At 32.8% G+C, this 16,926-nt stretch overlaps 1 protein-coding gene across 11 annotated transcripts in view; it reads left to right on the top strand.

Annotated features, from left to right (window-relative positions):
* Positions 1-16,594, top strand: part of ARL13B (ARF like GTPase 13B) — a 71,351-nt gene extending 54,757 nt beyond the window's left edge. For 8 of the 11 annotated variants that reach the window (XM_005548383.3, XM_065539286.1, XM_045385331.2 and 5 more), the window contains 6 exons: positions 1,040-1,242; positions 4,043-4,151; positions 7,512-7,737; positions 10,734-10,850; positions 12,136-12,204; positions 14,507-16,594. In XM_005548383.3, the coding sequence (XP_005548440.1) occupies positions 1,040-1,242; positions 4,043-4,151; positions 7,512-7,737; positions 10,734-10,850; positions 12,136-12,204; positions 14,507-14,583 (801 nt within the window). In that variant the 3' untranslated portion in view covers positions 14,584-16,594. Of the gene's footprint in view, positions 1-1,039; positions 1,243-4,042; positions 4,152-4,897; positions 4,972-7,511; positions 7,738-10,733; positions 10,851-12,135; positions 12,205-14,506 lie in introns of all 11 variants that reach the window. The other 3 variants (XM_065539285.1, XM_045385328.2, XR_012431757.1) reach the window with 2 other exon arrangements.
* Positions 16,595-16,926: the final 332 nt, after the last annotated feature.

Here is a 16,926-nt window from a genome sequence, read left to right as displayed (position 1 = left end):
ACAATCTTTTCAAAGAATTTTTTGTAACCTATGAAATCACACTCCACTTTTCTGTTGATATAACTTAATACCATAATATTTGTTGTCTGTTTCATTGTTATTTCCATGAACCATCTCTCCATGATTTCAAGGAGCTTCCCATTTGCATTTTAAGATATTGCTGATAGGATCTGTGCACTGTGCCAGCACATCATAGTATGACATTTGTAATGGGAAAGAAAAGTGTAAATATAACATTTAAACATATGAGAGATTCATAATTAATTTTGAAAAATTATATTGCTGGGCATGGTGGCTCATGCCTATAATCCCAGCACTTTGGGAGGCTGAAGGGGCAGATTGCTTGAGCCCAGGAGTTTCAGACCAGCCTAGGCAACATAGTGAGACCCTAGCTCTACGAAAAATACAAAAACTAGCTGGGTGTGGGGGTGTGTGCCTGTAGTCCCAGCCTCTTGAGGGGGCTGAAGTGGGAAGACCACTGGAGCCTAGGAGGTTAAGGCTGCAGTGAGTTCTGATCCAGCCACTGCACTCCAGCTTGGGCAACAGAATGAGACACTGTCTCTAAAAAACAGAAAAAGAAAAGATAAATCATATCAGGAGAGATGTCATACAGTCTTAAGGAAGATTGACAGTGGATTTAATAATTTATTTTGGTTTCAAAAAACATTAGGCTGTCAATCTTATGGATGTTTACTGCTGTAGATTTTAGTATAAGGAATTAAAACTTCTTGGCATTTTTAATAAATAGAGGTGTTTTTTATGGCAATTAAATTTTTTCTTCTAATATTGTAAGTGGCACTGTCACCCTCTTTATAATATCTCACATAGCGTACAGATGTTATCTGTAAAATATTTTAAGTCCATATACTAATGTTAATAATCATTGCAATGCTATGTTTTGGAAGTTAAATAAGCAGATGCTTCATATCATTAACTTAAATAGCTTAATTTTGATTTGCTATTAATTATACTTAATGGTTTATGAATAGATTTGTGTGGAGACCTTTTAATCTTTTAGTCAAATAAATTTCTGTTTTAGGAACCATGTTCAGCAATCTCGGGGTATGGAAAGAAAATTGACAAGTCCATTAAAAAAGGCCTTTTTTGGCTGCTACATGTTATTGCAAGAGACTTTGATGCCTTAAATGAACGCATCCAAAAAGATACAACAGAACAGCGTGCTCTTGAGGAACAAGAGAAACAAGAAAGAGCTGAACGAGTGCGAAAATTACGAGAAGAAAGGTAAGTAGATTAATTTTGCACCACGGTGCATTTGAAGAATCAAAAACATAAGAATTTGATGAATTAGTTGTTAGTTTTATCTGTTCAGTTTCTTCTTTCTATATGAAGGAAGACACTAGGTAAATTTTGTATTTCTATGGATCTTTTTCTATACAAGTTTGGGTGGTAGATTCCTAATTTTTCTGGAGGTTGTATAGTAGTTAAATTTACTCCTTATGTAGCCATTGCCTTCCAGAGTTTTAAATTTTTATCTTTGATTTCTTATGGGTATCTTTAGTGCAGTGGTTCTCAATGCACAGGGTAGTTTTTAACATTTGTCAGTGTCTGGAGACATTTTTAGTTTTCACCACTAGGGGGAGGGGTGGAGTACTACTCGGCATCTGTTGGGTAGAGGCCAGGGATGCAGCTGAACGTCCTATGACAAATAGGACAGTCTCCCACAACAAAGAATTATCAGGCTTAATATGTCAATAACGTTGAGACTGAGGAACCTTTTTAGTTTCAGCAAGGATAGAAGGTGAGCTGGTAGAGAATCATTCAACTCAAGCAAAATCTGATCCAAAGTTGCTTTCCATCTGGCCTTCTGTGTAGTTTAACATAATTGTAGCCCAGTGGGCAAGAACCTACTACCCTTGGTGACCCCATTATGAGGAGATTTCTTATACTGTGAAGGAAATCCTCTGATAACATATTTTTCATGTAATTCATCCATAGGACTTAAATAAATATTTGTAGAAATGACTCTCTATCCCCAAGTGCTCCATAATATGAGCATGTCATTCATCAGGGATCTCTTTATATAAAAAACAGATTAGAGTGAATGATTTTGGCAGCTGTTGATACAAGGTTTTAGTTCCTGTGAGAATCTGTTTTTTTCTTAGTATCTATTTTTATCATATAAAGCTCAGTACAACCAATCATGCATGTACGTATACCTTTTATATATAATATTTATAAAAATTAAATATATGGCCATACTTATGTGAAAACTCCTTTTCCTCCACTAAGAAAATAAAAATAGAAGCAACAAATTGAGTTGGATAAAAGAAATCTAATGTTAGTAACTTTTTAAATGTTTTTGCCTTTTCCATAATGATATTCTATATTCTAGATCATGTTATGGCAGGCTTTTCCGGTACTCTTTACCCTTTCTTTCTTTCTCCTTATCCATGCCAGTTGTGGTCTGAGACCTCTCCTCTTGAGGAGACCTCTCCTGTTGAGCCAGTATTCCATAATGAAAAGTAAATTGACATTCGGAGACGGGTGATTAAAAACAACCTTTTTACTTCACTAAATCCAATCTAATTGGTTCAGATAGTCATTTGTAGTGTTTGAAAAACAGTAACACATGCCAAGTAAAAATAATATATTAATACTGTATTCCTGAATTTGCTTACTAATAAATAACATTAATAACAATGGCTATCTTGTGAGAAAGTTCATTCACAGAGTGGTCTCACATATATTACTTTATCTGACCCTTGAAACAGCTCTCTGAAGTGGTTATTTTTATTCACATTTGTGGGAAAGCTAAGGCTCAAAGATCCAGGTGCAAAGTCACAGAAGTAGTAAATTGCAAATCTCCAAATCTTGGCTTCCTAGGTTCATAATAAAAGGATATGTATTTCCATCTACAACACAGCTAGTAAATATTATGGTAATGAACATTTACATTGCTATACCGTACTTACAGTCCAGTTAAAAATCCACAATATTTGTATTTCTTTTTTTTTTTTTTTGGTCTTTGGCTGCTCATCTATTTTTTTTTTTTTGAGATGGAATTTTGCTTTTTGAGATGGAATTTTGCCCAGGCTGGAGTGCAATGGCACAATCTTGGCCTACTGCAACCTCCATCTCCTGGGTTCAAGCGATTCTCCGGCCTTAGCCTCCTGAGTAATTGGGATAACAGGCATGCGCCACCACACCCAGCTAATTTTGTATTTTCAGTAGAGACAGGGTTTCACCATGTCAGTTAGGCTGGTCTTGAACTCCTGGCCTCGTGATCCACCCACCTCAGCCTCCCAAAGTGCTGGGATTACAGGCGTGAGCCACCACGCCCGGCCAGCTGCTCATCTTAATAACATTACTCATCATATATGGAACAACATTAACTATAAATCACAGAGATAGTAAATGTTCAGTGGTAACTGATATGGAAATACTTATTTAATCTGAATGATACATATGGTAACTTATTTTTATAGCCACTCAACACTATTATGGAAGTTATCTAGTTCAAATATGATATACAACTTGATAAAATATTTTATATTACTACTCTGTCATATACTTCTATAGAATCAAACTATAGATATTCTAGTCTTTTATTCTTTTATACTAAATAAGAAACATGTTTATGCAAAAGTGAAAACATAGGTTGAGTTGAAGGAATGTTTTCCTAGTTTTATAAGAGAAGACTTGGCCCTTAAGAGTTAATAAGAATAATTACTATTTGTTAACACCAGTAAAGAGGACAGCATTGATTTTGGAGGGTAATTAATAAGTTGATTAGTAATACCCTTGGCACATGGAAGAATAATTACACTGTTGATATTAAGAAGTCAGTCATAAGAAATGTCATTTTTATCAGTATTTTTAAAAAATGAAGTGATTAGTCTTTACATAGTGGGGAAGAAGCCTCTTGCCTGCATAAGGATTTTTGAAATGCTCTCACTAATTGAAAACCATGTCTAGATATTTACATTACTACATGTAATAGCCTTATACCTATTGCAGTTTTCTTAAATATGATTCAGCCCTTTCTCAAAGGTAATTTCAATTATTTTTCCTCGAACAATAGAAAACAAAATGAACAAGAGCAGGCTGAACTTGATGGAACCGGTAGTCTGGCCGAATTGGACCCAGAACCAACAAATCCTTTCCAGCCAATAGCATCTGTAATCATTGAGGTATGAATGATGGCAAATGGAATTTCTGTATCTTAAGTTATAAGTTGGAACTTGGAAAAGAAGGTGGAAAGTTGGGAAAGGAGGCAGGGAAACAGAAGTGTTTCTTCAGAGAGATTATTTCTATAAGAAATTGGAGATAAGAGACTGATGAAAGGTTTACTGCTTTGTCTTACTCTTAAATTACCTTTGAATCTAGTGTAAAAGGGGGAATATGACTTCAGAATTAAATGACAATAAATAAAAGTTGACTGTAGCAATTATTGTAGTTGCTGTGTTGATAAATCTATTTTGTCATTTATTTCATATAGTAATAATATATTTACTCTTACTTACATTTTCTGTTTCCGTATTGCTGTTACTGCCCATTTGTAATATTTATTTAGAATGCATTAGAGTACATAAACAATTTTCTGTTTTTCCAAGATACTTAAGGATGTTTGAAACTGCAATAAATTCTCCTGTATCTGAACATCATTTATTTCCATTTTAAATCAGAAATTTTACCAACATTAATTTGTAGATTTTAATTATGGAGAAGTTAAGGGGTTGTATGTGTGTGCGTATGTGTATCTGTGTCTTTGTTTTCATTTTCTGCTCATGTCCAGAGTTTGCATTGGCTCTGCTTTTATGGCTGGCGGCAGCCATGCCTCTTCTGAGGCAGTGCTTCCTAAACCTAAGGCTGATGTCCTGGTCCTGCCTGTGTATTCCCCATTCCTCTTCCCCTGTCACTGCCTCCTTCCACACAGGTGCTCATCTGGAAAGGTGGATGATTGTTTAAATTTCCTTGGGGCTGCTACTGAGGAGGGAGGCAGCTCCGCAGGTAAGAAGATGATTGGATAGTTTTGGTATTGCTTTATTTTGCAAAATAGTTGGTAATATGAGACATTTGTTTTTAAGTTGCTTGGATACCAGGAGGTTTAATTGTATTCAATCTTTCATTAACCTCATTGCATTTACCCTAAATATGTGCTTTTCTAATTACAGTAAGACCATCTTAATAGCATGAGCTATTGTTTTGTCTCCATGCTATCAGATATTATATTTGTCAAGTTTTGTTTTATGTTCTTTTAAAAATATTGAGAGAGAAGAGGTCAAGTTGTGCTTTTTACTTTGAAACCTCAGTTATTCTGATGTATAATAAGGCTTGCTTTATAAATAATGGCTAATTATTTTATAGTACCATGGGTATAAATTATGTAGAAGGCTCTAGTGCTTCTCCCAGCACCGTGTTTTCCACAATGTATAGAAGTGAATAATAGTGGTGTACGACATAGTGTTTCACATACAGGAAGTTCTCAAATTAATAAGTGGCATGGGGAAAATACACTTATGCTTTGAAACTATAATAATTTTGAGAAGATGGTCAGTAAAGAAATAAAAACAAATTAGATATATATATATATATATTTTTTTTTTTTTTAAACATACCGATTTTCTTTTTTTCCCCACAAAACTTTTTTAGCATGTTTCTTGGTACAGAAGCACCTAACATTTTTTTGATTATTACCGCGGATAATTAAAATGGTGAGATATTGGAAGGTATTGGTTCTAGAAGAGACAGACAGATCAATGGAACAAATAGTAATAAACCTAATTATGTATGAGCATTTTAGTGCAAGATAAAGATAACATTTCAAATCTGAGAGAAAAGAATAATAGAACAACTTAACCATTTAGAAAAAGGAAAATTATTGAATATTGTATACCCAGTTAAATTCCAAAAGTATCAAAAATTTAAATATGTTTTAAAAAGTGAAAGTCTTCAAGTTACTAGTAGATAATATAGTTAAGTCTTTATATGTGCTTGGAGGAGGAAAACATTTCAAAGCAGGACAATCAAGCCCCAAATCATAAAGGAAAAAGGCAGATAGATCTTGTATTACCCAATTTTAAAAGAGCTATTCTACAAAGTTAAAAAGCAAAAATGAAAAGAAAGAAACTCTAGTGAAAAATAGAACACATAGTCTCATGGGGCTCTGTGACTAGTCCTAGTGACACGTATGCACAAAATAACTCTTACAAATTACTATGAAAATAATGAGAATCTAATAGAAAAGTGGGCATTGGGTTACCAAAGACAGTTTCCTAAAAAAAACATTTAAAATGTCAATAAGTGGCTGGGCGTGGTGGCTCACGCTTGTAATCCCAGCACTTTGGGAGGTCGAGGTGGGTGGATCACGAGGTCAGGAGTTCAAGACCAGCCTGGCCAAGATGGTGAAACCCCGTCTCTACTAAAAAATACAAAAAATTAGCCGAGCGTGGTGGCACGTGCCTGTAATCCCAGCTACTCCAGAGACTGAGGCAGAGAATTGCTTAAACCTGGAGGGGCGGAGTAAGCCGAGATCGCGCCACTGCACTCCAGCCTGGGCGACAGAGCAAGACTCCGTCTCAAAAAAAAAGAAAAAAAAAAGTCAGTAATAGTTCATTTTTGCTAGCAATAAAAATTTTAGCTTAAACACTAAGATAAAAATATGTATTAATATGGCAGAGATGTAAAAGGTCAATCATGATATGTGGTATTGAATATGATGTAGAAAAAAATCACTGTCCCAACCCTTTGCCTGGGGTGTACGTTGATTCAGTTTTTCTGAAGGGAAGTTTGTGACTATGTGTGACATTTTTAAATTTGCCTACCCACTGACTCAACAGTTCTACTCTTAGCAATTTAATTAAAAAAAAAAAAAAAAAAGAAAAAAAAAAGCTATTAGGATGATTCTATTTTTTAAAATAATGAAAAATTGGAAATAAATTATTTGTTCATTGGTATAGAATTGGTATGCTATAAACATTAAACATAATAATATAATTGAAAATAATTGTAGCTAATATTTATGTAGCATTTACTATGTGTAAGGCACTGTTCTGAGCACTTCATATATTCATTGGCATGGAAAGAAATGTATATTCTTCAATAAAAACTTTCTTTTTTGTTTAAACATCAAATACATAATCTACATGTATTTGTAAATGTATATATAGATACATACATTTATGTATGTTTCTGGGTGATGTATGTCTGTACATGATGTGTATATGTACATGTGGGGGTTGGCAGAGAAAATCATCTCTTAGTGATTATATACTGAACAGATTATATACCGAATAATAAAGATGAATAGCAGTCATCTCTAGTTTGTGGAATTACTGGTAATATTTGTTTTCTTTCGTTATACTTTCTGTGTTTACTGAAGATTTGACATTTGGCATCTTTTAATGATGTATTCATGAAATCATTTTTAAAATAGGAATCTCACAGTGTCCTTGAAGTTACAGAATGCTGTTAAGGCATTTGATTTCTCCCTTAAAACTATCTTAGATAAAACCATCATAGTAAAGATAATGTATTTTATTTTTTGTTAGAATGAAAGAAAACTTGAAAGAGAGAAAAAAAAGCAAAAAATGGAGAAAGACAGTGATGGCTGCCACCTGAAACATAAAATGGAGCATGAGCAAATAGAGACAGAAGGTCAGGTTAATGACAGTGGCCAAAAAAATAATGAATTTGGACTAGTAGAAAATTATAAGGAGGCATTAACACAGCAGTTAGAGAATGAAGATGAGACAGACCGGCCATCATTGGAATCAGGTAATCTAGTTATTTAAAGTAATTATCTTATGTATATATAAATAAAAATTACACTTCATCTCATTTTTTATGTTTGTTTTTATAAACGAGTACTGCAATATTTTTCTGTCTTCAATGCCATGTTTACCATGATTTTCTCAAGGTCTTTTATTATTCAGCCAGTTTGTTCCTAACATGTTTTTCCATGATGGCTTAAAATGTGGTCCTTTGTAACTTATAAGGATTTTAGCAGAAAATTCCATTTTTAATTTTATTTTCATAAATTTGGGATACAGCATAGCTCTCAAGAATTCTTGGAATAAATTTAACATCTTAAGGTTTTTTTGTTTGTTTTTTAAGGCTCATAAGTGCTACATCAGCATCATTTCCTTTATTGACTGGCTGTTGCTGTAGGTTGCAAACATAATCGGTAGAACATTTTTAAAATGTCTTGTCAAGTAGCCATTTTTCTCTTATTTTAATATAAAAAATCTTCAACTCATAATTGCTTTTCTTTTTCTAACTGGCTATGTTATATAACAGAACATTCATTATTTTTGGTATGGTAGGGATATAGCCTGCATTTGGAATCAGACAACTTGGGATAGAATCTTGACTCTCTTATCTACTAGATACATGTTAAGTTATATAACATTCTTTAGTTTCTTCATCTCTAAAATGCAGATAAACATTGTCTTTATTCTTAAGACTTTTAGGGTTACTTAGAAAATAACTCTACTCCTAGCAGTGTCAGCCACATGAGAGATGCCCTATGATTGTTGCTTCCTTGACATTTTTAGTTATTAATATGGCTTCATTATTTATAAGACATTTTTATAGTGTCACCGGCCTTATGAAAATAAGATTTCAATTCCTGAGATACAGATTAGCTAACATGGATATTTTGCTGGATGAAAATATTAGATTTGAAAGTTATACTTTTTATCAATTGGGAAGTTAGGGCAGTCATATTTATACCCATATAACTGTCAGCCGAGTTGAAAAGGAAGTAGACCTATTACGGTGGTCTCTAAGTTTTTAAATAGTTCTCTACTGCTTGTTAAAGAGCAAAGTAATTTTGGCAAATGATTTGAAAATATAGCACAGGGAGATCTCAGATAGTAAATCATATAACTGTAATAATAACTAACATATTTTATACTTTAAAACATGCCTTTGGATGCGCTATATTATTCAACATAATATTTTGTTATGTAACATAGCAATCTCAGGGGTATAGTATTCCATTATATAAATGAAGAAACCAGGGACTTGAAGAGGTTGAGTAACTTAAGATCATATATCCTGTCTGTGTAAGCTGAGACCCCGGTCCAGATCATCTGATCCACATCCTGTGCTTTTCCATGACCCTGAACTACTGCCTGCCCTAAAGTACCGTTTGGTGGTTGTATTCTTCCACATCTTGTGGATCTATTCTTCCAGTTGTTAGGCTTACCACTTTAATTGTACAAAGACCTGTTTGTTTTTATATGAAGTGAAATGTTTCAAACAACACTAATTTATTTAGAATAATAATTTGTTTCTAAGTGTGATTGTATTTTTTGTTTTGTAGGCTTCACAGATAATGTATATATTTTATGTTACAGATAATTCCCATTTAGAAAGTACATTGCATGCACACACACACACACACACACACACACACGGCAATTTTGAAATATTGCAGTTACATTGGCTGGGCAGGGTGGCTTACACCTGTAATCCCAGCACTTTGGGAAGCCAAGGAGTGCACATCACTGGGTCAGGAGTTTGAAACCGGTCTGTGCAACATGGCAAAAGCCCGTCTCTACAAAAAAAAAAAAAAAAATTAGCAGGGTGTAGTGGCACACGCCTTCAATCCCAGCTACTCTGGAGCCTGAGACACAAGAATCACTTGAATCTGGGAGGTGGAGGTTGCAGTGAGCCAAGATCGCACCACTACACTCCAACCTGAGCGAGAAAAAAAAAATTGCAGTAACACTGATGTTCTAAATTTAGTTAACTACTGTGTCATCCTAGTTTACCCTATTAAAATTTATACATTAACATACATTTCCTTAAAGTGTTTATATGTGTTTAAGTTACAATATGTAAATAATTTTTTTAAGAAAGAACACATTCAATTCTACTAGTTCTAATGTGACTTTGGTTACATGTTTATATTGTATTGGGCCTACCTTCTTTAGGAGTTATTTAATTTGTTTATTTACTTATTTATTTAATTTTTTTTTTTTTGAGATAGTGTCTAGTGTCTCACTCTGTCACCCAAGCTGGATGGCAGTGTCACAATCATGCTCACTGTAGCCTCGAACTCCAGGGCCCAAATGATCCTTCTGCCTTAGCCACCTGAATACTTGGGACTACAGGCACGTGAAAACAAAGCTATGCTTTTTATTTTTTTCCATAGAGTTATGTTGCCCAGACCATTCTCTTAACTCCTGGGCTCTCGCATTCCTCCTACTTCAACCTCCCAAAGTGCTAGGATTACAGGTGTGAGCTGCTGTGCATAGCCTTGTAGGGGTTATTTTAAATAAGTAACATGTTTAGATTTGTTTAGGGCCTTTTATGTCACATTTCAAGGGATTATTTTTGGACTATTTATACCTAGAATCATTCTACATATTCCACTGAAAAAAATGAAATATACTGAGTGACACAGTAATGAGTAGCTTATTTTCCCAGATTATTATGAATTTCATGGAAACTCTTACAATTAGACAATTATATTTGTTTCATATGACTTTTTTTTTTGTGAAAAACCTCTCAGAAATTCAAATGTAGAATTTTGGCTCTTTGTATCATATTCATTGGCCATTCATTCATTCAATAAGTTATCACTTAAAAAATATATTCTTAGTAAATGCCAGTACACATTTGATTATTGTAACAATTTCCAAAGTTGAAGTCAAGATGTTTTTTTGTTAATAATATCAATATTTTTGTTGTATTCTTTGTTTTCTATTATAAAAGTTCACTTTTTCATAAAGATATGAAGTTTCATGTTTATATTCTTGTAGCTAATGGTAGAAAGAAAACTAAGAAACTAAGAATGAAAAGGAACCACCGGGTAGAACCACTTAATATAGATGACTGTGCTCCTGAGAGTCCAACACCACCCCCACCCCCTCCTCCTGGTGAGTGAATTGATACCGATACTGAATTTAGAAATATTGCTTTAAACAATAGAGAAAAAAAGGAATCTTGTCATTTTTATTCTGCATATTCGTTATCTTGTGTATTTGTGAAGAAGAATCTTTTACTCTAATTTGGACAAAATGTGCTAACAAAAATGTCCATTGCTTTTTTGAATAAAAAAAGTTTTATGAAGAAAAAAATAAGTAAAAACTAGTAAGAAAATCATACCCAATATTTCCTAGAATATGTTCAAGTTCTGTTTGAAATATCAGTACCCACATGTTAATTTAAGTTTCATGATGGATGACTAACATGAGCTTTTAAAACATTGGACTGGCGCGGCGCAGTGGCTCATGCCTGTAATCCCAGCACTTTTTAAGGCCAAGGCAGGCTTATCACCAGGTCAAGAGTTTGAGATCAGCCTGGCCAACATGGTGAAACCTCATCTTTACTAAAGATACACACACACAAAAAAATTAGCTGGGCGTAGTAGCACGTGCCTGTAATCCCATCTACTCAGGAGGCTGGGGCAGGAGAATCACTTGAACCTGGGACGCGGAAGTTGCAGTGAGCCAAGATCATGCCATTGCACTCCAGCCTGGATGACACGGGTGAGACTCCATCTCAGAAAAAAATAAAAATAAAAAATTGGACCTTTCATCCTGAAACTTAACATTTGAAACCAAGATGTATTAATTTTTTCTAATATATTTTCAATATACATACCCATGTCCTAAGTTGTTACGAGGATTAAATGGAGTAATGCATATAAAACACTAGGACTTAACTTTCACAATAATTGTGAGTAACTTTTCAGCACTAAGCTTAGTGCCTCACCTACTATAGGTGGTCAATAAATATGTAATGACTAGAGAAATATGTGTATAGTGCCCTTATATCCCTGCTGCAAGGCTTTAGAAATTATTTGGTAACATTTTAAGAATCTCTTATCGACTCATTTCCAGTATTCAATTTATTAAGAAAATATTTAGTTTCTGCCTAGAGTTAGAATGATATCATGAGTTTGTTTTTGATAGTGGTGAAGGTGCTTTTATTTTGTATTAAAAGTTATTGAAAAGTTAAAGCAGATGTTAGCAGCCTATAATTACATTTTAAAATGTAGAAGCCATTTAAAATGGGTTTCTGGCTTTCCATAGTGTCATTCAATATATTTGAATTGACATTGAATGTTACATATGCTTCCTTTCCAGGGAGGGATCCTCTCAACAGACCTAAAGAAGCCTTGTTTAACAGTGTTTTTAAAATGTTTTTCTTTTTCTTTAGTTGGCTGGGGAACCCCTAAAGTCACTAGACTTCCAAAACTTGAGCCTCTTGGTGAAACACGTCATAATGGTAATGCAAAAGGATTGGTTTTCAGATATCATCTGTACATGTTACATTAACTTTTCTTTAACCTGATAACTTCAACAAACTTATGTTTTAGTTTTGGAAGCCTGTCAAATCCACAGCCATCCTTTTTCATTATACTTTTTTTTCATTTTATTTAATTTTTTATTCTTAAGTGTGCTTTACATCTATATCATTTGATTTGGTGTTTACCTTAGAATACAGAGGTGAAAAGAATCATAGCTTGTGTTTATTATCCATGATATATTTATACAAGGAGTTATAAAAAGGAAAGGTTTTAAAATAATTTAACTATGAGACCTTACAATTGTAACTTAAGTGTTAAAAAGCTGTAGTTTTCTGTATATGCTCAATATACTCAGTGATAATGCCACATCATTTTTTCTCTCTACTCCTAATAAGACAACCAGCGCTGAATATTAAAGTGAAGATCAACACAGTTTATAAAATCAGAGATCGAATCAGTAAACCTAATAAAGTTTGACTAAGTAGAAAGTTACTAACATTTTTGTTGAACAATTTTCTTTGAATATAACTAACATGCTATAGTCTAGCTAGTTTATGGCATTAGAATTCTAGGATGCAAAAACTAGAGGAAGGATGTTTAGGAGAAGTAGAGAACTGCCTTATAAAACAGGGAGAAGTTCTGATTCAGACCATCATCTAGGTCTCTTCAGTAAAATATTTCTAGAATGCAAAAGAATTATAGATAATTGTAGCTGAATAAACTTGTTTGTTAAGAACATCCAATTCGTTTTTTGATGGCTCTGTATTTACCTAGTCTAGAACTTGGTTTCACTTACTAGGAAAAAACTCAGAAGTTTAATCTTTAGAAAAGCATTACCATATAATTTGAAGTTATATCAAACCAGTTTAAATATTTTTATTTAAAAAGTACATAAATATAAATATGCTATTTGCTTTTTTCCCCCAGAATTCTATTTAGGTCAATAATGAAATATTTCTTGATAATTGTTAGTGAAAATTCGTTGTTTTTTTTTTTTTTTTTTTTTTTTTAAAGACAGAAAAGTTTGTCCTTAGACTATAGCAGAATTAGTGAAATGGTATTTTCAGTGAACTTTCATATATCTGTTTAGTTTACTGACTTTACATCATGATGTTTATATTGACTACAGAAGATTTCTTTCTTTTTTATTATACAACTGTTAGTGAACTCATGTACATCAGATACATTGTCAATGTAAATATTCACTATGTTGTCAGAAAACTAGGTAATGTTAGTGTGTATATTTATATGTACACACATATACATATGAAGAAAAAATATCAATTTTTCATATGACATATTTTTTCTGTTATTGAACTCATTTAACATACAAGTATTTTGTTGTTTGTTAAAACATTGGTAATCACAAGATGAATAAGATGTACATTCTGCCTTTGTGAGGATCCTACTGTATAGAGAGGACAATTCTTCAGCTTACTGTAGAATATATGACAATGAGTTCTGTGGTGTACAGTTAGAGTACTATGCACAGTAGGAGTACTGTGTGCATGGGCAGTTAGGGGAAGTGGCATTATAATGAGGTATTCAAAGAACGAGAAGAGTCAGTAATCAGAAGAAACAGACTATTTCAAGGTGGAGAGGCAGGACAGAATATTGTTTAGTTGGAGAATAACATGAAGTTGCCAGTGATAGGAGATTAGGTGTATGTGCATTGAGTGGGTAAGAAAGAGAAAATATGAAATTACAGTGTTGAAAGTGGAGTTATGGCTTAGGGCCAGATTGTGAAGGCTTCATATATATGGTAAGATGTCTGAACTTGCTATAACTTTTCAAGAAATGCTTTTATTTTTAAAAGGGAAAATGCTATTATTAGATTTGGTGCTTAGGAAAGTATTTTTTGTTGCAATGTAAAGTACAAACTTGATAGTGGCTATATTTGGGGTAAGAATCCAAATTTGGGGGCTATTGCAGTAGTCAAAGTAAGAAGTAAGGAATGGAAATTGGATTGGAAAGTAAAACATAAGCAAGGAATGTTTTAACCATTATAATAAGTAATATATGACTAATTCATGTGTGGATTGAAAGCAAAAGGAATAGAGTATAATTTGGCTCAACAGGATGGAACGTTGGTACCGTCTCTTAAGATTTAAAATGCATGAGAGAAAAGGAAGTCTGCTTTAGAGAGGCATGCCAAGATTCTGTAAGCTTATCTCTTTGGAAATGTCTAAAATGTCTAAATGTCTAAAAAATAATGAACTGTGTCAAAAATCTTGATTTTCCATAACTGTTTGGTGCATTTGGTTTTTTTTCTTTTCTTAGATTTCTATGGGAAGCCGCTGCCTCCCTTGGCTGTGCCACAGCGACCTAATGGTGATGCTCATGATGTGATCTCATAAACAAGACGTATGGAGGAGTTCTCTTAATATCAGCAAGGTGAAGTGGGACATTCTTCTTTCTCAGAAGAAGAAACATGTTGTATATTGATGACCGGGGCAAGATAACCATAATGATTTTAGTGAGAAGATTAATACTCAAGGACCTGACTTGATAATTATTTGTGTTCTTCATGGTTAAAAAATAAAGGAAGCACAATGACCAGTACATAAAATCAGCATTTGGACCAAATTAGCAAGATTTACTGTTGACTCTGGTTTATACATCCCCACTCATGAGGATACTTCTGAAGGAAAACTTTAGAAAAAGAGCCAGTGAACTCAGCACTTTCTTTACTATTTGTTCAATAGCCTGTATTTCTAGATATTAAGTATTTTTTGTAAGATACATGCACATAGAAGGGGGACTTCTAGGAATTTATAACCACAATTTTAAAACTATTTTTATATTTTTTTAAATCTTTAAAAATTTTAATTACTATGATATTGATTATACACCCTTTTTTTATAGATGATTTGTTTAAATTGTGTCTGGAAAATAGAGTTGATTTACTTTCAGACATGAACTATACAAACAGGATATATTTATATGGCTTGAGGTATGTTTTGTAATAGCATTGTTCTTTAAGTGTAAGTCATAATTTGACCTAATTTAAAAATAATATATTTTTGAAATAGATTCTCAGATCTTTATTCTACCAATTATATGATTTGAAAACAGTACTCAGTGAGAGAGACTGGAAATACTTTTTGTACCTAAATGTTTTTGAAATTAATTAAAATATATTCTGTGAGATACTGTTAAAAGTCTCAATAAAGTCCTATTTTAAAGGTTAGACACTTTCAGAGATCAAGGTGCTCCCTATACTCCCTTGTTCCATCAGAAGCTGCAGTAACTCTTTTAGGTAATTCTAATTCTTTCATGCCTTGAAATTAAACTATGAAATTAAAGGCAGAAAGACTGGAAAACCTACTGCAGGTCCAAAGACTTCTGTTTCACAACTGGGAAACAGCTTGTGTACTAAAGTAACGAGAATAAAAATGTTGGCCCAAAATTACTTTTATAAATAAATAATTCCAAAATAATTTCTTAATTTAAGATGATAGCACTTCTCTTGCACTTAAGAATGGCATCCATAAGATTCTGTATTTGGCATTTAGACAGACTTCTAGATGTATATTTTGAATAACAGATTCATAATGTTACATTTAATTGAAAACAAACCTTTATATCCCAGTGAAAATAGTATAAACAGAATGATTTTTACATCACCTTGTTAAGATTGGTGCTTTTGGTAACTTGTACTGACACAACAGACATATACTAGTATCTGATAATAACATTAAGTACATTTTTTGTCGTTTAATATATTTACTTTAAAAATTTTACTTCAGAACATGAGATTTTATTCACATTTTTTAACTCACCGAATTTTAACAATTAGGTCACCTGTACTCCAGTCAGCATTGTATATATTCTTGGAGTTTGTACATCGGACTTACCAAGCACACTGAGTGAGTTAAAAGCATTTGACTTCAGATCTAAAATTCATAACAACCTGAATTTGAGAGGTGGCTGAAATGTGATAAAAAGCAATAAGAAAAGACAGAATGTAAATTTTGAAAAGGATTTTAAAGGGAAAATTGCACAGCTTTTTGTAACATTTACTCAATTTTAAAACTAAACTCGTTCTTTTGCCATCTTTTTAATATTTATCTCGGGAGTATACATGTTTTTAAACTTTTTGTTTTCTATCTGTGTTTACTATAGTGTAGCTACTAACTTCATTTAATAAAAATAAATGATTTTGAAATTAAATATATAGAATTCACATTTTATATAGCTCTCTCAAAAAAATAATATTTATTCCTTAAGCGTTTTAAAAACATTTTAAAATATGTTTTGTAAATCCAGGTGTATTTTAACAATTAAATGCCTATTTTGTTATATGTTATATTTTTATTCTTAATTCTGAATTTTGACATTTTCACACAATAAAATAATTTATGTCAACATTCTGTTTCTCTTTTCATTTGGTAGATTTAAATGATTTCCTTTGGGTAATAAAATAGGTAAAGATTTTTAAATATGATTATTGAAAAACAGTTTAAATGAGTAGATTAAAATAATGCATTTTTTTGTTACTTTACACACAAAACTTTTTTCTCCCTGCAAGTTTTTATGTATGTGGGAAAGAAAGTTGTGATTTTAAATGCAGCTACAAATAGCATTTCACCATACAATGTTAGAGGATTTGATGTCTGTCTTGTGTTAAAGCTATTGGTCAACAGATATGTTTTTATTTATTTAAAAGATACTCTCATGTGCCTTTATGTGTAAAATGC

The sequence above is a fragment of the Macaca fascicularis genome, chromosome 2 (assembly GCF_037993035.2).
Source record: "Macaca fascicularis isolate 582-1 chromosome 2, T2T-MFA8v1.1".
Classification (NCBI taxonomy): domain Eukaryota; kingdom Metazoa; phylum Chordata; class Mammalia; order Primates; family Cercopithecidae; genus Macaca; species Macaca fascicularis.
The sequence above is the reverse complement of the archived record's forward strand: the minus strand, read 5'-3'. Positions and strand labels throughout refer to the sequence as shown.